Consider the following 20,298-nt stretch of genomic DNA (forward strand, 5'->3'; position numbering starts at 1 on the left):
GCTCTGAGTATGAGTGGCATTACAAGGGCCCCCCTGTTTCTGTTGTGTTCTCAAAGACCCCACTTGTCATACAGGGTCTGGTTTCTTTCCTGGCCTCAGGACCCCACTAGTGGCTGAGTGTGATGGGGGCCTTTGCCTGCCTGGTCTAAGGGCAGGTCTTGAGCGTGGATGGAACTAGCGTGGGCAGGTGGCGAGTTCCCCTGGCTGGGATTTTCTCTTTTTGTTTGCAAAACACTGTTAAAAGATTATTGCCTCCTATATTGCTGAGGTCTGACTACAGTGTCTGCATTTGATGGAGGTGGGCAAGGCCTAGAGGGGGCATTTGCCCAAAGGTGAGCCAAACACTAGTAAGAATGTGAAAACTAGCCACTCGCAGACATCTCACTTGGTTATCTGGCACGGAAGCAGGCATGTAGGCAGAGGGTGTGATGCCCATCACTCAGGCCTATTTTGAGGAACCTGGAGGCTCTCAAAGGCCCACCTCTCAGTCAGACAATGCTGGAATGTCACGGTAAAGGAAAATGGGAACAAATATAGATAATCGGTTCCTGGGTCAAAGGCATTTAGAAAGTATGTTCTCAGGCCCTCCATTCTGTTCCCATCAGGAACCAAGGCTGAGAAGGAAGATGAGGCAGGAGGGGGACGAGTGTAGCAGAGCACTCTTCCCCTCCCAGCCTGGATGGCGTTAGTCAGAGAACAGGCTGGCAAAAGACTTCCTCAGGTTGCGGATGGTTTCGGCCTTGGCCTCGTCTTCACTTGGGGTCCCACGCTGGGAGGTGTCGGATGTGCTGAGGCTGTTAGTCAGGGACTGAGATTTGCTGAAACAGAAAGGCAAGGGGGTTGAGGAAGACAAGGCGAAGACTATCAAAGAAATAGGTCTTGGGGGCTTGCCTATAAGCCAGATGGGGCTACCCCAATCATCATAAGGTTATGAAGACAGAAACCAGGCATTCCAATGCTTACATGATGTTAGGTACATTACACACATAATCTGCAAGGTGGTTATTTTCCTCATTTCTTAGGTCCAGAAATAGGGGTTCACAGTCAAGTAACTTGCTCAGGTCCTCACAGCAAGTAATGGGGGAGCACCCAGAGGCCACATTCTTTCCATTATACCAGACTGTTGAGGCAGCAGGCATTGCTGAAGAGTAGCTTGGCTGCTCTCCTGCCTATGGGTACAAACCCACTTTGTAAACTGCAATGTGCTGTATCAACATCAGGTTACAGTTATTTCCAGCACCGTTTAGGTATCAGGAGGCCTGTATTCTAGAACCTTCTCTGCTCTTTGATGTCTGTGGCCTTGGGCAAGGAACTTACCTTCTCAGGGCTTCTTTTGCCTCATCTGTAGAGCGAAGGGTTCGTCCTGCTGACCCTCAGGCCTCTTCCAGCTCTGACATTCTGGACTTCAATTCCCATCTCTTCTCCAATGTCTTTATGGCCAATTCTGTCTCCCACCCGCTTTTGGAATTCTTTTAGTGCCAACTTTTTGAATGGCAGATGCCATTCTGAGTGCTTCCCAAATGCCAGCCTGTAGCAACTGCTTGCTGAGCACTTCCCCCGTGCTAGGGGACAGGGGTGTAAGATGAATATGATTCAGGCCCTGCCTCGGGAGGCTCACAGTCAGTCATAGGAGGGGAGGCAACAGACATAGGAAGAGATTATGTAAATGTGTCAAAAGTTGAAGAGCTCTGCATGTGATGCTGTCGTCACATTAAAAACTGGGGACTTCAGGCCGGGCGCGGTGGCTCACGCCTGTAATCCCAGCACTTTGGGAGGCCGAGGCAGGTGGATCACGAGGTCAGGAGATCGAGACCATCCTGGCTAACACGGTGAAACCCCATCTCTACTAAAAATACAAAAAAGTTAGCCGGGTGAGGTGGCGGGCACCTGTAATCCCAGCTACGCGGGAGGCTGAGGCAGGAGAATGGCGTGAACCCGGGAGGCAGAGGTTGCAGTGAGCCGAGATGGCACCACTGCACTCCAGCCTGGGTGACAGCAAGACTCCGTCTCAAAAAACAAAACAAAACAAAAAACTGGAGACTTCAACGCAGGGACTGTCTTTTACTCCTTGCTTATTAACCCTCAGAGAGTCTTATCTAGAACAAGGCACAGAGTAGGTAAATTCGGTAAATACCTGCTGACTTGGAATTGAACCAAGTTCTTTAAAGCAGTAAGTCAGGAAATTTACGTGTTTTTAGCTAGAACACTGTAAGGTCAGTGACCAAACCTGGTTTAAGGCCCAGAGCCCTTGTCTGTCCTGTGATTAGTTGGCTGATCTTATGTGGTGACAGGCTGTATGCAGATAAGCCTCTGTAGTGGCAGCAGCATTCTAAGCACCAACTGTGCATAAACTCATTGCAATCCTTATAATAACGCTGTGTAGTTGTTGTCCCCATTCCGCGTGTGAGGAAATTGAAGCATAGTGAGGTTAGGCAACTTATCTGAGGTCGTGTAGTTTTTAAGTGGTGGAGCTAGGAGCCAGGCAGTCTGACTCTAGAGTCTGTGCTGTCAACTGCTATTCCTTATTGCCAGGAGGGCCATTTGCTAGTGTCTGTCTAACTAAAAATACATTTATCCTTTGATCCAACAACATCATGTCAGGTTATTTTCTCTAGAGTGAGTCTTGCAACTATGAAAGTATGTGTTCAGATTTATTAATTGCAGCATTATTTGTAAGATCAAACCAAGTTTCTATTTGTGGTGGATTAGTTAGATAAATTATAGTACAATGGTACAGCGGAATACTACACAGCCATAAAAAATAAAATTCCAAGGAACTGGGTGCTCCAGGATTTTTTTTTTTTTTTTTGAGACGGAGTCTTGCTCTGTCACCCAGGCTGGAGTGCAGTGGCACGATCTCAGCTCACTGCAAGCTCCGCCTCCTGGGTTCACGCCATTCTCCTGCCTCAGCCTCCCCAGCAGCTGGGACTACAGGCACACACCGCCACGCCTGGCTAATTTTTTGTATTTTTAGGAGAGATGGGGTTTCACCGTGTTAGCCAGGATGGTCTCGATCTCCTGACCTTGTGATCCGCCCCCCTCAACCTCCCAAAGTGTTGGGATTATAGGTGTGAGCCACTACACCCAGCCCAGGATTTATTATTAAACATGAAAAGCAGTGAGCAGAATGGTGTGGATAGTGAATACTCCTGTGTGTGTAAGAAAATGAGGGCGAGGATCTGAACATTTTTATTATTTATTTATGCAAATATTTTTTATTTGCATAAGGAAGCACTGAAAGGACACATGGGAACTAACAAAAGTCATTTCTGGGGATGGGAGCAGCAAAGCATTGGATGAGAATGGGGTGGGAACGAGGCTTTTCAACATACATCTTTGATATCTTTATTTATTTATTTATTTATTTTTTGAGATGGAGTCTCACTTTGTTGCCCAGGCTGGAGTGCAGTGGTGCGATCTCAGCTCACTGCAACCTCCGCCTCCCAGGTTCAAGCGATTCTCCTACCTCAGCCTCCTGAGTAGCTGGGACTACAGGCACGCACCACCACGCCCAGCTAATTTTTGTATTTTTAGTAGAGATGGGGTTTCGCCATGTTGGCCAGACTGGTCTCAAACCCCTGACCTCAGGTGATCCACCCACCTTGGCCTCCCAAAGTGTTGGGATTACAGGCCTGAGCCACCACACCTGGACTGATATCTTTTAGATCTTTGAACCATGTGAATATATTACCTATTAAAAAAATAGTTGTTAGCATGATCCCTGGACTGGATGTCCTGGGTTTAATCCCAGCTCTTCTAGTTATTAACTGGAAACTTTGGCAAGTTATTTAATCTTTCTTTGCTTACTCATCTGTACAATGGGGATAAGAAATAGTTATGAACTCCTAAGCTTGTGAGACCTTAAAAAAAACCCAAGTAAGTAAAGTGCTTGGCACATAGTAAGTGGACAATAGCTGTTAGCTGTGAACTGTGATGATCAACATTTGGCCTTGAAGGACGGCAGAGCTTCCAAAGATCAGTTACTTGGGACCTCTCTTTAGGACAAATCAAGAGATGGGCCTCAGAGGAAACAGGATGTGTATGTGTATTGTGATGGATGGCTTACAAAAATGACTGCAATGATTCCTCTTGTCCCTGTAGCCTGCCCTTTTGAGATGTGACTTCATGGCTCCTCCCACCAAAAATTTATTTCCTACCTCTTGAATGTGGGTTTGGCCCTGTGACTTGCTTTGACTAAAAGCATGTGATAAAATAACACTTCATAACTCCAAAGGCTGGGCCTGAAGAGGCCTTGCAGCTTGTACTTTCTCCCTTTTTAAAAGCAGTTCTACCATGTGAGAAAGCTCGTCTTAGCCTTGGGGAGGATGAGACCCCATGGAGAGAAAGAGGCCCAGCTGACAGCTAGCACCAACAACCACATGTGTGTGTGAGGCCTTCTTGGACCATCCAGCCTCAGTGAAGCTGCCAGATGACTGCAGTCGTATGAGTGATCCCAGGAAAGTAGGGTTGCCAGATTTAGCGAATAAAAATGTGCAGATAAATGTGCATTTCAGATAAAAAGCTAAGATTTTTTTTTAGTGTAAGTATATTCCATGCAATGTTTGGGGCACACTTATACTCACAATCATCTGCTTTTTATCTGAAATGTAAATCTAACTGGGTATCCTATGTTTTATTCTGTAACTCTATAGGAGACACCAGCAGAAGAACCTCCCAGCTGAGCTAAACTCAGAACAAACAGCTGAACCAAAAAATTATGAACAAAGAAAATGACTGTTTTCTTCAGCCACTAAGTTTTGGGGTGGTTTGTTATGCAGCAAAAAATAACTGATATGTGTATACATGGAGGGTCACAGTGGTGTCTAATCTATACTCTCACCTTGTTGGGCCTCCCCAGCAAATTCCATCCTCTAGTCCTGTTTTTACCTATTTGAAGTCTAGGCAAGGCCTCGTTGGGTCTTCCTTTGTCTCCAAGTCCCTAACCCTGAATCAGCCAAGCTCTGCCTACACCCCAGCTCTATCCTATACCTTTTCCAATTCCCAAAGCACTTACTTGAGATGTGGATGGGGTGGTGCTGGCTTCTTGGACTCTTCACCCTGCTGGGAGGTGCTACGGCCCTGCACAGGGGGCCGGGGCTGTGAGGTGAGGGTGGCACCTGGCTTGGAGGCCTGGTTTGGGGAGCTGCCACTGGATGCCCGGGATAGCTGCGGAGAGCCTGGTGACCTTTGCTGCTGTGGAGATCCGGACTGGGGGCTCAGGGGCTGCTGGCCTTGTGGGGAGAGCCTCTGTTGGGAGGGGCTTCCAGATCTCTGGGGCTGAGGAGACTGAGCTTGGCGAGGGCCTCCTAAAGGGCCAGAAAAAAAAAGGTTCAGTTCAATTTTTTTCTTAGGATAGATATGGTTGTACACAAATAATGTTGCTTCAAGGATGTTCATTACAGTGTTTCTTGTAACGCTGAAAAATTGAAAACCATATAAATACCTAACCATAAGGAAGTAATTAGGAAATTAAGATACATCTGTATAATGGAATATGCTGTGGGCATCACATAGGATGTGGCTGAGTAATATTAAATGACATAGGATACTGTTGATAACATATGCTAAATATTATACTGCTGAACAAAATAGCTTAGAATACAGTACATATGGTTTTATTTTGGCACATATGTAAAAACATATATAAAAAAGCAAGACTGGAAGATTGTACACTAAACCAGTGTGCCTCAGACTTTAATGTGCATGTGAATCACTGGGGATCTGGTCAAAATAAAGATTCTGATAGAGCGAGTCTTGGGCTGCGTTACGGACTGAATTGTGTTCACCCTGTCCCAATTCATATGTTGAAACCTTAACCCTAACCCTCAATGCAATTCTGTTTGGAGATAGGATCTTTAAAGAGGTAATTAAAGTTAAATGAGGTGATAGGGTCGGGCCCTAATCTGATAGGCCTGGTGTCCTTATAAGAGGAGAAAGAAATATCAGGAGTGTCATGTACCCGGGCACAGAGGAAAGGATACACGAGGATAAACAAAGAAGGCTGCCATCTGCAGGCCAAGGAGAGAAGCTGTACCAGAAACCAACCCTGCTAGCACCTTGATCTTGTACCTGCAGCCTCCAGAATTGTGAAAAAAACGTCTGTTGTTTAAGGCCCCCCCCAGTCTATGGCATTTTGTTATCAGGGCAGCCTGAGAAAACTAATATAGGCAGGATCTGCGATTCTGCATTTCTAACGGGTTCCCAGCTTATCCTACGTTGAGTAATGAGACACTAAATAATCATTACAAAAGTGGTGAGATTATGAAGGATTTTAATTCTCTCTCTTTTTTTTTCTCTCACGGGTATTTTCCACACTGAAGATGTATTTCTTTGGAAACAATGACAAGAATTAACTCTTACTTTCTGAGTTGCTCTCTAAACTTTTCCAAGAACTTTCAAACGCAACATATCACTTGACCTAGAGAGGTCAGTAGGGAAGATACCATTCTTCTCACCACATAGAGGTGGAGACTGAGTCTTATTAAGGTTTCCCAGTTGGAAGAGGAGCCACAGAAAGCTCAGAGAATCTTGGTTTCTCCCTCTCACCGTACAGGGCACACAGGCTTTCACAAGCAAGCCAAGAGGCATCTAAGCTTGGGGATATTGTAGCCACCCAGAAATGACTTTGAGTAGAATTCCAAGGCCCCCAACAATCAAGGTGCACTCTCCTCACCCTCAAATTCTGGGTGTCAGGGCTGTTGATGGTGAACTGCATTTTGCCAAAGCCGACTGGCTGCCTGCTGGTCTCTTCTCCCTACAACATGAAGCTGCTGGGAGAGTGGGGTTATTCTTGCCACGTGTTTTTGAGAGCACTGTAGGCACGTTAGGAGACTGAAAACTAAAAGGTGCTGGAACCCGTCTCTGTGACTCTCTAACAATGGGGCTTCTACTGAGCACCTATGATGTCACCAGTTTTGGACTGGGCAGCCTCACAACAGCTCTGTGGGTTAGGCATTATTTTCATCCACTACCCCCAGCCATGGGAGTGCTGTCCCTGGAACTCTAGAGAGAGCCATGTGTATAATTGTACATTTTCTAGTAGGCACATTTTAAAAAGTAAAAAGAAATAGGTGAACATAATTTTAATAGTATGTGTGTGTGTGTGTATAGGTATGTATGTATATATATAATTTTTAATAAAAGAGATGGGGTCTCTGTCACCCAGGGTGGAGTGCAGCAGCACGGTCACACAGCAGCAGTGAACCCCTGGGCTGAAGCCACCCTCCTGCCTCAGTCTCTAGAGTAGCTGGGACTACAGGCCCAACACCACTTTTTCTTTCTTTCTTTCTTTCTTTTTTTTGTAGAGATGGGGTGTCACTATGTTGCCCAGGCTGGTCTTGAACTCCTGGCCTCAAGTAATTCTCCCACACTGGCCTCCCAAAGTGCTGGGATTACAGGTGTGAGCCACTGTGCTTGGCCCTATTTTTACAGAGAAAGTGAGACCCAGATATATTGTGACTTGCTTAAGATGTCACTACGAATAAGGGGACAAGCCGAGATTCAAACCTAGATCTCTTTGACTCAAAAACCCTCTTTTATTTCTTTTTCCTTTATGAAAACTACACCACGCAGGCTCCCCTGAGTCCTCATAACATCTTTATTGCTAATTAAGAAAAGGCAGCTTCCTTCAGCTGAAGCAGCTCTGAGCCAGATGCCAAAGGGGCAAGGACTCCCTTATCAAATGTCATGTCAGCTGAGCACATTTTTAGAGGACATGCCACCTGTATAACCTCCATGACCTGTGGAGTCTGGTGGCCCTGACTCCACATTGGCACCAGGAGCCTCAGGTCCTGACTCAAGCCTTGCCATTAACTCGCTGTGTGACCGTGGGTAAGTCACTCCCCTTCTCTGGGCTTCTGGGCCCTTGTTTGTAAAATAAGGTCATTGGACTGTACATCAAACATCCCTTCCGATCTGAACATTTTTGTGAGCTTGTGGAACACTAAATTGGATTAAATTGCAGCACCAGTTTAGCATCTGATTGTATCACGTGGCTTTGATTCATTACCTCTTTCATGATTGTATATGCGAGTAGATGGGAGGTCACATTTATCTCAAACACCTCTAGGACCAACCAGGTATGTAAATAAATAAAGCAGGCAAATATAAAAAAAGTAATGTGGCTTTCAAAAATTTTCCCACTTGAGATACAAACAGTCCAGAGAACTATTTCTCTAAAGAGGTGCAAGCATAAAGAACATAGAAATTGCCCCTCCCTGTCACTATGGAAGTGAGGAGTAGGGCTGGAGGCAAACGCAGGAGCTCCTAGGAGCCCTTGCTCTGATCAAGGGAGCCGCTGTTAGTAACGCCAGGGACAGTTGCTGTATGGAAACACAGGCCCATTGTTTCTAGAGCTTCTGTGCTATCAAGAGATGCTGGAAATCTAGATGTTTAAGCAACACCTCTTGATTTTTTTTTTTTTTTTTGGAGACGGAGTCTCCCACTATTATCCAGGCTGGAGTGCAGTGGCGCGATCTCGGCTCACTGCAACCTCCTCTGTCTCCCAGGTTTAAGAGATTCTCCTGCCTCAGCCTTTCAAATAGCTGGGATTACAGGCGCCCGCCACCACGCCCAGCTAATTTTTTGTATTTTTAGTAGAGACAAGGTTTCACCATGTTGGCCACGCTGGTCTCGAACTCCTGACCTTGTGATTCGCCCACCTCAGCCTCCCAAAGTGCTAGGATTACAAGGGTGAGTCACCGCGCCCAGCTCACCTCCTGATTTTTAAATGCTGGTTACTTTTGGGTTTCTAAACCCACCGCAGTTCAAATAAAACATTTGTTTTCTACTTTTATCTTCAGTTTCTCCTGACTCGCCCCCCTTCCCAGGTTGATATCTTAGAAAATCTGGATACCCATTCATTAATTCAGTAACTCTTTGTTGAGTCCCTGTCATACACCTGGGATTTATCAAGAGAGACACCCTAGTTACTGGATTCAGAGACCAGAGTGCTAACCACTACCACTGCCCTAGTTATTTCTTTCGGCTTCTTGGCAAAGCAAACAATTTAGTATTTTTTATACGAACACATACACAAAATATTAACTTACATATAGAAAGTATTTGCCTAAGCACAGAAATGAAGCTTATTAAAAGAAAATTTCACTTTTACTGAGTTGAAATGAACAGCAAGTTCAAAATAATAATGTGATTTGTTAATTGGGGAACTCAATGAAAGCGTTGTTTTTAATTAGCCTTGTTATTTTTAATCTGAGCGTTAATTCACTGGACATTTTCTTTAATTACCTTAATTGGTTTTAAATTGATTGTTTTTCAACTCACTAAAAGTGTGTTTAGCCTCATTTCCCTTAAAATAATATCTCTTTATCAAGCATGTTTTACTCTGGGCCAGAGAGGAAATCAGAATACAGTAGCTCTCTGTTTCAAAATGGCTCTGTTCAAATGTGCTTTTAAAAAGTAGGTCCCAGGGCAGAGGGGAAAGGAGGGTGTGGGGCAGAGGCACAGCCAGGAGCCTGGTAGAGTGACGAATATGTAGTTTAGGAACGCTTATTACTATAGAATTCTTGCTGGGTAACGGGGCACTGCATTAGTTATAAGGATTATTAATAATAAACATGAAAAGCAATATGTATAAGACACATGTTATTAATAGTAAGCATTATGTAATAGTTATTAATAGTAAATTATTAGTAGTAAGAACTAACACCTTCTAAGCACTGTGTGTCTGATGCCTTGCTAATTGCTTCACCTGCATTTATCTCGTGGACAAGCACCCTATCCTTAAACATGGAAGCTGTTATTTCCTCCTTTACACTGAGGAAACTGAGGCCCTGAGAAGTAATATGACTTGCCTAACACTGCAAAGGCAGTGAGACACGGAACTGGATTCAAACACACTAGATCTGCCTGAAGGAGAATACTAATGTGTATTTATACAGGCATACCTTGCTTTATTGTGGTCCATTTTATTTCAATTGGCAGATACCGTGTTTTTTCTAAATTGGAGGGTTGTGGCGACGTTGCGTTGAGCAAGTCTGTCAATGCCATCCTTCCAACAGCATGTACTCACGTGGTGTCTGTGCCTCACATTTGACAACTGTCACAAATTTCAAACTTTTAAATTATTATTATATCTGTTATGGTGATCCGTAATCAGTGATCTTGGATACTACTATTGTATTAATAATTGTTTTTGGGTGCCATGAACCACACCCATATAAGACAGTGAACTGGCTGGGCGTGGTGGCTCATGCCTGTAATCCCAGCACTTTGGGAAGCCAAGGCAGGCGGATCACAAGGTCAGGAGATCAAGACCATCGTGGCCAACACAGTGAAATCCCATCTCTACTGAAAATACAAAAAAATTAGCTGGGCGTGGTGGCATGCACCTGTAGTCCCAGCTACCCGGGAGGCTGAGGCAGGAGAATCGCTTGAGCCCAGGAGGCAGAGGTTGCAGTGAGCCGAGATTGCGCAATTGTACTCCAGCCTGGGCAAAAGAGCTAGACTCCATCTCAAAAAAAAAAAAACAAAAAAAAAGACAGTGAACTTACTTGATAAATATGTGTGTTCTCGCTGCCCCATTTACCAGCCATTTCCCTATCTCTCTTCCTGTCCTTGGGCCTCCCTTTCCCCTAGACACAACAATATTGAAATTGGACCAATTAAGAACCCAACAATGGCCTCTAAATATTCAAGTGAAAGGGAAAGTCACACATCTCTTACTTTTAAATAAAAAACTAGAAATGATTAAGCGTAGTGAGGAGGGCATGTTGAAATCCAAGACAAGCTGAAAACTAGGCCTCTTGCACCAAAAAGTTAGCTAAGTTGTGAATGTGAAGGAAAAGTTCTTGAAGGAAATTAAAAGTGCCACTCCAGTGAACACACAAATGATAAGAAATCAAAACAGCCTCATTGCCGATATGGAAAAATTTGAGTGGTCTGGAAAGAAGATCAAACCAGACACAACATTGCCTTAAGCCAAAGCCTAATCCAGAGCAAGGCCCTAACTACTTTCAATCCTATGAAGGCTGAGAGAGGTGAGAAAGCTAAAGAAGAAAAGTTGGAAGCTAGCAGAGGTTGGCTGGTGAGGTCTAAGGAAAGCAGCTATCTCCATAACAAAAACTGCAAGGTGAAGCTGCAAGTGCTGACGAAGAAGCTGCAGCAAGTTATCCAGAAGATCTAGCTTAGATCATTGATGAAGGTGGCTGTGCTAAACAACAGATTTTCAGTGTTGATGGAACAGCCTTCTATTAGAAGAAGATACTATCTAGGGCTTTCATAGCTAAAGAAGAGAAGTCAATGCCTGGCTTCAAAGCTTCAAAGGATAGGCTGACTCTCTTGTTGGGGCTAGTGCAGCCGGTGACTTAAAGTTGAAGCCAGTGCTCATTAACCATTCTGGAAATCCCAGGGCCCTTAAGAATGATGCTAAATCTCCTCTGCCTGTGCTGTGTAAATGGAAAAACAAAGCCTGGATAACAGCATAGTATTTACAATATGGTTTACTGAATATTTTAAGCCTACTGTTGAGACCTAGTGTTCAGAAAAAAGATTCTTTTCAAAATATTACTGCTTATTGACAATGCATCTATCCACACAATAGTTCTGATGGAGATGTACAAGATAATTTTGTTTTCATGTCTTTTAATACATATCATGTCTTTTAGTTCATGGATCAAGGAGTAATTTAAAATCTGAGGTCTTATTATTTTAAAAATACATTTTGGCCAGGAGCAGTGGCTCATGCCTGTAATCCCAGCACTTTGGGAGGCTGAGGTGGGTGGATCACAAGGTAAGGAGTTCAAGACCAGCCTGGTCAACATGGTGAAACTCCGTCTCTACTAAAAATACAAAAATTAGCTGGGCATGGTGGCACGTGCCTGTAATCCCAGCTACTTGAGACGCTGAGGCAGGAGAACTGCTTGAACCAGGACCTGGGAGGTGGAGCTTGCGGTGAGCCAAGATTGTGCCACTGAACTCCAGCTTGGGCTATAGAGCGAGACTCTGTCTCAAAAAAAAAAAAAAAAAAAAAAATTTCATAAAGCTATAGTTGCCGTAGACAGTGATTCCTCCGATGGATCTTGGCAAAGGAAATTGAAAACCTTCTGGAAATGATTTACCTTTCTAGATGCCATTAATAATATTTGGGATTCATAGGAGGAGATCAAAATAGCAACATTAACAGGAGTTTGGAAGTTGATTCCCATCCTTATGGATGACTGTGAGGGGTTCAAAACTTCAATGGAGGAAACAAGTGAAGATGTGGTGGAAATAGCAAGAGAACTGAAATGAGAAGTGAAGCCTGAAGATGTGACGGAATTACTGCAGCCTCATGATAAAACTTGAATTGATGAGGAGCTGCTTCTTATGGATAAGCTAATAAAGTGATTTCTTGAGATGTAATCTATTCGTGATGAAGATACTATGAAGGGGCCGGGCGTGGTGGCTCATGCCTGTAATCCCAGCACTTTGGGAGGCGAGGCGGGCGGATCACGAGGTCAGGAGATCGAGACCATCCTGGCTAACACGGTGAAACCCCGTCTCTACTAAAAATACAAAAAATTAGCTGAGCGTGGTGACGGGTGCCTGTAGTCCCATCTACTAGGGAGGCTGAGGCAGGAGAATGGCATGAACCCGGGAAAGCGGAGTTTGCAGTGAGCCGAGATTGCGCCACTGCACTCCAGCCTGGGCGACAGAGGAGACTCCGTCTCAAAAAAAAAAAAAAAAAACAAAACAAAAAAAACCAAAAAATGCTATGAAGATTGATGAAAAGACAAAAAAGGATTTAGAATATTACATAAACTTAGTTGATAAAGCAGCAGCAGGTTTTGAGAGGGCTGACTCCAAGTTTGAAAGAAGTTCTACTGTGGGTAAAATGCTGTCACACAGCATCACGTACTGCAGAGAAATCTTGTGTGAAAGGGTGAGTCAATTCATGCAGCTAACTTCAATGTTGCCTTATTTTAAAAAATTGCCTCAGTCACCCCTTGCTTCAACAACCAGTACCCTGATCAGTAAGTAGCCATCAGTATTGAGGCAAGACCCTCCATCAGCAGAAAGGTTACTATTCACCTAGGGCTCAGACGATTGTTAGTAATAAAGTATTTTATAATTAAGGTATGTACTTTGTTTTTTTCAGACATAATGCTATTGTACACTTAGGAGACTACAGTATAGCGTAAACATAGCTTTTATATGCACCAAAAAATTTGTGTGACTCACTTTATTCTGATATTTACTTTATACCGGGGTGGTCTTGAACCGAACCGGCAATATCTCTGAGATATGTCTGTACACAGTTGTGTACAATTATACAATTTCCCTTTTCTTAAAAATATCTTCTGCTTTTCCAGAAAGAGAAACACAAACAAGAAAAATGAATCGGGCATTTTATCTAAGACCTGTGGAAGAGGAAGCCATTTGGTGGCCAACGTTGACTTTTTTTCAGGAAGTAATGAATCTGCTGCTTTTAATAATAGTGACTGGGAAGGCCACAACATGATAGTAATGCCTTCTTTCTGATATATATATATATAATTTATTTATTTTATTTTATTTTATTTTTTTGAGATGGAGTCTCCCTCTATTGCCCAGGCTGGAGTGCAGTGGTGCAATCTTGGCTCACTGCAACCTCAGCCTCCTGGGTTCAAGCGATTCTCCTGCCTCAGCCTCCTGAGTAGCTGCGATTACAGGCATGCACCACCACCACATCAGGCTAGTTTTTTTTTTTTTTTTTTTTTTTTGTATTTTTAGTAGAGATGGGGTTTCACCATATTGGCCAGGCTGGTCTCGAACTCCTGACCTCGTGATCCGCCCGCCTAGCCTCCCAAAGTGCTGGGATTACAGGCGTGAGCCACCATGCCCGGCCTCTGATATGTTTTTAAGAAGATCCTTAAAAGATTGCAGTGAGACTGCCTGCTTTAGTTTCTTGGTACACAGGTGCTCTGAAGCTCCATGCTGGTGCCAGAGCGAGTGTGCCCAGGAGGTTTGGATTGCGAGAGAGGATACGGGGCAGCTGATTTCTCTCAAGACCTGCATGCAGGAATACCAGAGCAGCTGATATTCTTTGAGAAAGTTAGTTAGCCATTGCCATGATTGCTTTTCATCTTTTTTTTCAATAGTTTGTCCATTCTCTAATAAGTGGTGGAATGTAGTAATGCTGGAATATATTCGAGGAGGAATTTCAATGGCCAAGGTTTTATAGATGATGTTCCATTTTTCTATCTTTCTTACTCTAGCTGGTTGACTCACAAATCGATCATCAGGCACCACTCATTGCTATGAATAAACACTTTCTAGGTGTGAAAGTTCTGAAAGGCCAGACTTGTAAATCTACCATTTTCTGCCTCCTTGGGCAGAGCCTCAACTTTTACCTCGCTCTAGAAAGGCTCACGCCTGTAATCCCAGCACTTTGGGAGGCCAAGGTGGGCGGATCACCTGAGGTCAGGAATTCAAGACCAGCCTGGCCAACATGGTGAAACCCCATCTCTACTAATACTACAAAAATTAGCTGGGCGTGGTGGTGCGCACCTGTAATTCCAACTACTCAGGAGGCTGAGGCAGGAGAATCACTTGAACCTGGGAGGTGGAGGTTGCAGTGAGCTGAGATCGCACCACTGCACTCCAGCCTGGGTGACAGAGCAAGACTCTGTCTCAAAATAAAAAATAAAAAATAAAAATAAAAAAAAAGGAAATACTGACGTTTTCACTGTAGGATGGCTGGGAAAATAAAAGTGAGAAAATAGGTGGGACATTCCCTGGCACAGTGCTTGGTGCATATTAGGTTCTTAATAAATTAACCTTCTATTTCCCTTCTCCTTTCTTGACTGTTTAAAGAGGTTGACCAACCCCATAGTCTCATTCATTCTGTGGATAAAGTATTCAGGTGCATTTTCCCAGAGCCCCTTGTGGGAATCATATGTGGATCCCTCGGTGCCTTTCAGCACCCTCACCGCATGCTTTCTCGCAGTGGCTCGTCCTGGGTCGTACCTTGCGGAGGTGGGCGTGGCTGGGGCTGTCCTAGCTGAGGCCCCAGCTGGGCTTGCCCTGGGGATTTCGCTGATTTAATCTGTGGAGCCTAGAGCAGAAGAGAAAAGAAGCCTGTTGGTATCATCACAGCCCTTTACTTCCTGGGTGAGAGGGCAGCATTTATGAAGATCTTTTTATCATTGAGAAGAGACTCGTACACATAAAGTGTACAGTTCTGGAGTGTACAGTGTAGTGAAGTTCTATATGTGTATACGTCGGTGTAACCACTGCCCAGATCAAAAGAGAGGCCATTCTCCGTGATGAAGCCTGCCCCGTGCCCCTTCCCAGCCAGCAGCCCCGTCAGTATAATAACTATGATTCTGATGTCTGTTATCATAGATTACTTTCTGTGGGGAAATCTGGGGTGGGAGGTGGAAGTTTGGGGACTTGCTTTTACATAAAGCTGGGGAGCTGGCAAGTTCTTTGGAGAGCAGTCTGGTAATCCATGGTGGGAACTGTGGAGGAGAGGAGCAACGTGGGAGCTCATCGAGGTTGGGGAAAATGGGAGACACAATAGCGTCCATTGACTGGTTCCCTGGGAGCACACAGAGAGCTTGTGTGTCCATATGCTCTCGCACACGCACGCACACACATCCTGCTCAGGCCCAGCACCGAGGGCACAGAAGGGACAGCAGTCAATCATCTCTGCCCACAGTGCCCAAAGGCCAATTGAGACAAGACTGTTCTCCCCAGGATGGTGAAGAAGGGAAGGGGCCTCTGAAAGCCTCCTAAATTCACCCACTGGGGCAGGCTGTGGAAGCTCTTTCCGATGTCTGGGCTTCATCCATACCCCCATTCCTTCTCCCCAAGGTGGTTTCTTCCTGGGGGTATCCCCTTTGGATCCAGGGGCTCCCCATTTCCAGACAGCCTGGCATTTCTCATGGCTATAAAGTCTCCTTTGATCGTGAGGGTCTTACCCAAGGTCTCAGGGGCGAGGGTGCTGTGCCTCCTGGCATCAGGAGCTGGCTCATTTTGGAGACAACAAGGTCGGCCATCAGCTGTCTGTCCTCTTCCACATGCTCTCCAATCAGCGGCATTGAGCTGTCCATTACCTGTGGGGAGGAAGGGAGAACTGAGGGACCCCCATGCCAGGAGACACTGGCGGTTGGTTGGGCATCAAATCCCAGAAGTGGGGGCTCAGGGCTCAGGACAGAAGTGACCACCAGATGGCGATGTCCTCCATGCAAATCACCTCCAGCTGGGACTGGCCGGCAGAGACACCAGTTCCCTTCGGTTCAGTCTAAACCACTCCCTGGATGTAGTTCAATTCGGCCCACGTTTGCTGGATGACAGCAATGCGACAAGGGCCAGGGAGCCTCTGACGACCTTTTCTGTGCTTTTCTTTGGGGAGCCGCTCTCCGCCCCCTCCTTTCTCACCCTGGCCCCCTCCCAGAGTCGGGGCTGGCCACCTCTCCTTTGGCCCCAGGTCAAGGCTGCTTTCCACAAAGCCGAAACAGTAAAGGTGGGGGCTTGATCATGACCAAAATATGACACGGGCTGGAGTTGACCCAGGGTTCAGAGGAAAGAGGGAAGAGGAAAGGCCTGTTTTCCGGGGCCCTGGCAAAACCCAGGCAGGAGGGAAACGCGTTCCACAGGGAGCTGGGCTGTTCTAAAAGAGCTTCTATGGGGAGGAGCCTGAGGGATCCGAGTTTCCCCTTCTGCTGTTTTTACAAATAGAGCAACTGAGGCCCAGAGATGGGAGAGGACTTGCCCAAGGTCACACAGGCCAACGCTCCACGTGATTCTCTGGGCATGGGAAGCTATGGGAGATCTGGAAGGGGTGTCTGGCCTTGGCGCATCTGCAAAACAGCTGGCCGCGTCACCCTCTCTGCTCCACTGCAGGAGTCGGCGGCCTGCATTCACCCACACCGCCCCATCAGACTCACCGTCTTGTCTCCCCTGTTCCCATGCTCTGGACATATTAGGTTTTCTCTCTCCTCCAGGTTCTTATGTAATCCCCCTACCCACTCCTTACCTGGCAACTCCTTTCATCCAACACGGAACAGCTAACTAGGTCTTCCTCCAGGAAGCCCTCTCTGATAGTGCAAGCTCTGACGAGCCACCTGACATCTGTATCCTGCCGTTCTCACCTGGTTTCACACTGGACAGCTTATCCACAGCACTGTCACCCCCTGCTTACTATGTCTCCAGCGCCAGACTGGGAGCCCCCAAGGATAGGAATGGGCCCTGTGTCCTGCTAAGCAGGTGTGCCCTCCACAGACACCTGTTTAGTGGAGGAATAAGAGGCCCTTGTGATAAGCCCAGCTCATAAGGATAAGGATACTAAGAAGCGCCGTATTTTATGGGGCACTTCCTACGTGCTACGCACTATTCTAAGCATCGGGTGTGGAGGATCTCTCATAAACCTCAGAATAGCTCTTTGAGGCAGGTACTATTATCCTCATTGTAACCACGAGGAAGCAGAGGGTCAAAGAAGTGGCAAGGTCAAGGACACAGCACTGGCAACCCATGGTCCTCCCACTGCATCAGGCTAATTCCCACCAAGCATTGGAACAGCACACCAGAGTAGGAACTGAGAAGAGGGAACCTGGGTTGCAGGCTTGGCTTCTGCTGTGGATTTGCTCTGTGATCTTGGGCAAGTTTCTTTTCCTCTATGGGCCTTTTTTTTTTTTTTCTCAACAGTGAACTGAGGGATCTGGGCAGCTGCTAAGACCCTTCCAGCTGAGACTTGTAGGGATCTGTGAGTTTAAGCACCCACTTTGATTAGGAAACTGAAAAGCTAGCTTAAGAATGTGAATACTGGCTGGGCGCGGTGGCTCACGCCTGTAATCCCAGCACTTTGGGAGGCTGAGGCAGGCGGATCACGAGGTCAGGAGATTGAGACCATCCTGGCCAACACGGTGAAACCCCGTCTCTACTAAAAATACAAAAAAAATTAGCCGGGCGTGGTGGCAGGTGCCTGTAATCCCAGCTACTCGGGAGGCTGAGGCAGGAGAATTGCTTGAACCTGGGACTGTCGGAGGTTGCAGTGAGCCAAGTTGCTCTATTTGTAAGAAGAGCAGAAGGGGAAACTAGGATCCCTCAGGCTCCTCCCCATAGAAGCACTTTGAGAACAGCCCAGCTCCCTGTGGAACGCGTTTCCCTCCTGCCTGGGTTTTGCCAAGGCCCCGGAAAACAGGCCTTTCCTCTTCCCTCTTTCCCCTGGCCACGGAACGAGACCCCGTCTCAAAAAAAGAAAAAAAAAAAAAAAAGAATAAAAAAAGAATGTGAGTACTGCTTCTAGCAGGGTCTTGAGCTCTGCGCAGGTTGTACCTGGGACTGAGGCCTCCTGGATCCCAGCGCCCCAGCCAGGGACAGTCTCTCAGTCACCACTGGCTGAGCTCTGACTGTGGAGTCTGCCGCGAAGGTACACAGGCTTCCTGCACCCTGCCTGTCCTCTCTGCCCCTGCCCCTACCCACCCCATTTATTCTGGTCTCTGTTTCCTACATTCCCTGCAGTGGAAAACAACCACCGCAAGGAACCTGAGGTTCATTTTGGAATCCCCATGGTACACACAGCCAAAGGAAGTGGCCACCCTGGTCTCCCCAGGGAAACATTTTTCCAGTGAGCAATGTCATTCCCGGGACAAGGTCAGAGAGGACAAGTTCAAGGGTCTTTTCCCCTGAGTATTTCACCGTGAGCCTCTTCACAAAACATTTCACACACATTTTCAGTTCTCACCACAGAGGTGGCTGAAGAAACCAGTGTTTCTTCTTCTGCCTTTTTTTCTTTCCCTTACTGGGGGAAAACACCTTTTATATTTCTGGTAACAAGCTTCCCATCTCCGCTGACCCCACTCCAAACTCAAAAGCAAAGGAAACAACTCTGCAATGTTTCTGCGCGGAAAAAAAATCTGAAAAGCTATCTTTCATTTTTCCTCTGGAACATTCTTGGGAGACGTTGTTTTCTTGTTTTTTGAAGCCCGAGCCCACTACTTTTACTTTTTTTTTTTTTTTTTTAAATGTGAAAGGTCTTTCATCCCCAACCCTCTGAATGGCTAAAGGCAGGAAGCCTGGGCCTACGAACACAGATTTTTTTTTTTTCCCTAAGAGTGAAAGCTGAGACCCAGAGAGGTAGGGGCTCACAGGGGACAGAGAGACTGCTGGTGCAAGGGAGGAGCTGGCCTTTGGGGGACAGGGGAGTCCAGGAGCTCTAGGAGACCGGGCCCCTGCTCTTGTGTTTGCGGTTGTACCGTGTCCACCTGGCTTGGGGGCTGGCTCCCGGAGCAGCGGCTCAGTGAATAAACAAATGAGTGCTTGTGAGCCAAATCTGGGTTCATGTCTGGTGGTCCCCGTGAGGGGATGCAGAGGCAGGAGGACCTGGTGGGGTCTCAGGAGCTGCCGTGCTGGGGGTTCTTGCCCCACCTCTGGGCTGAAGCTCCCAGGAAGGCGAGGGACGGGCTTCTCCAGGGAGCAACTGTACAGGTCAAGGAGTCTCTTCCCAGCCCCTTCCATAGCTCTTCCAAGTAGGGGCTACTTGGGGAATTTCAGGTGTGGTGGGAGCCAGAGGGAAGGCCTTTCCGGGCCTTGAGAGGAGAGCTGTTCTCCAGAGTGGGACTGGGTCTGCTAATACAGATGCAGCTCTTCCTGCAGGAGCTTCCTGGTCTCTCTGGAGAGGAGAGAGGGGCTGTGTTCATCCTGGACTCCCTCCTCCTACCTCCGAGGCCTGGGCGTGAACACCCTCCTGGCATGACTGGGCTCCCACCCACTGAGTCACCTGGTCCTGCTCGGCCGCGGGCCCCTGGGGAGCGAGGCAGACATGAGGGACGGGAGGACCGGCTGGCTCCTGTGGTCACCCCAGCCATGTGCTTCCCATTAGCCGCCCACACCCCAGGGAGGGGACGGCCGCAGGGCTCTCCCTCACGTGTCCTGGCCTTGTGTCAGCACCGCCCATGGAAGGAGGGGGCTGGACGCGGCACTGGAGCTGTGAGTGTGGAGATGGGAAGTTACGGAGGACTCTGAGGCCAGAGGGGCCTTTTCAGGGGAAAGCAGTGGAGAGTCATGGGACGTGGGGTGGGGGGACAGGGAAGAGGAGTTGGGGAGGGGACGGGAGGGCTGTGGGACCGTGAGAGACACTGGGAAGACATGGAGGAGAGGTGGGGGGTAGTGGGATACGGGGAAACATAGAGAGGAAGCGGCGGGGATGGGAGGGCTATAGGATTGGGAGAGGCATGGGCTGCTGGAGGGTCTTGAGAGAGATTCCGGGACCCACAGCCCCTCTGTGAGCCCTCTCTTACCATTCTGTTTCCCTACATCTTTCCCTCTATTCATGCCCCTGTACCATTCCATCCCCCTTCCAAATCCTCAATGCTC

The 20,298-nt window shown here is 46.9% G+C and overlaps 1 protein-coding gene across 5 annotated transcripts in view; it reads right to left on the bottom strand.

Moving 5' to 3' along the window:
* Positions 1–545: 545 nt before the first annotated feature.
* The window catches only part of SYN3 (synapsin III), a 545,948-nt gene continuing 526,195 nt past the window's right edge, over positions 546–20,298 (bottom strand). For all 5 annotated transcript variants that reach the window (XM_054469879.2, XM_063663289.1, XM_063663290.1 and 2 more), the window contains 4 exons: positions 15,903–16,037; positions 14,947–15,034; positions 5,015–5,306; positions 546–818 (listed from right to left, as the gene is read on the bottom strand). In XM_054469879.2, the coding sequence (XP_054325854.1) occupies positions 686–818; positions 5,015–5,306; positions 14,947–15,034; positions 15,903–16,037 (648 nt within the window). In that variant the 3' untranslated portion in view covers positions 546–685. The remainder of the gene's footprint in view (positions 819–5,014; positions 5,307–14,946; positions 15,035–15,902; positions 16,038–20,298) is intronic.

This window comes from Pongo pygmaeus, chromosome 23 (assembly GCF_028885625.2).
Source record: "Pongo pygmaeus isolate AG05252 chromosome 23, NHGRI_mPonPyg2-v2.0_pri, whole genome shotgun sequence".
Classification (NCBI taxonomy): Eukaryota; Metazoa; Chordata; class Mammalia; order Primates; family Hominidae; genus Pongo; species Pongo pygmaeus.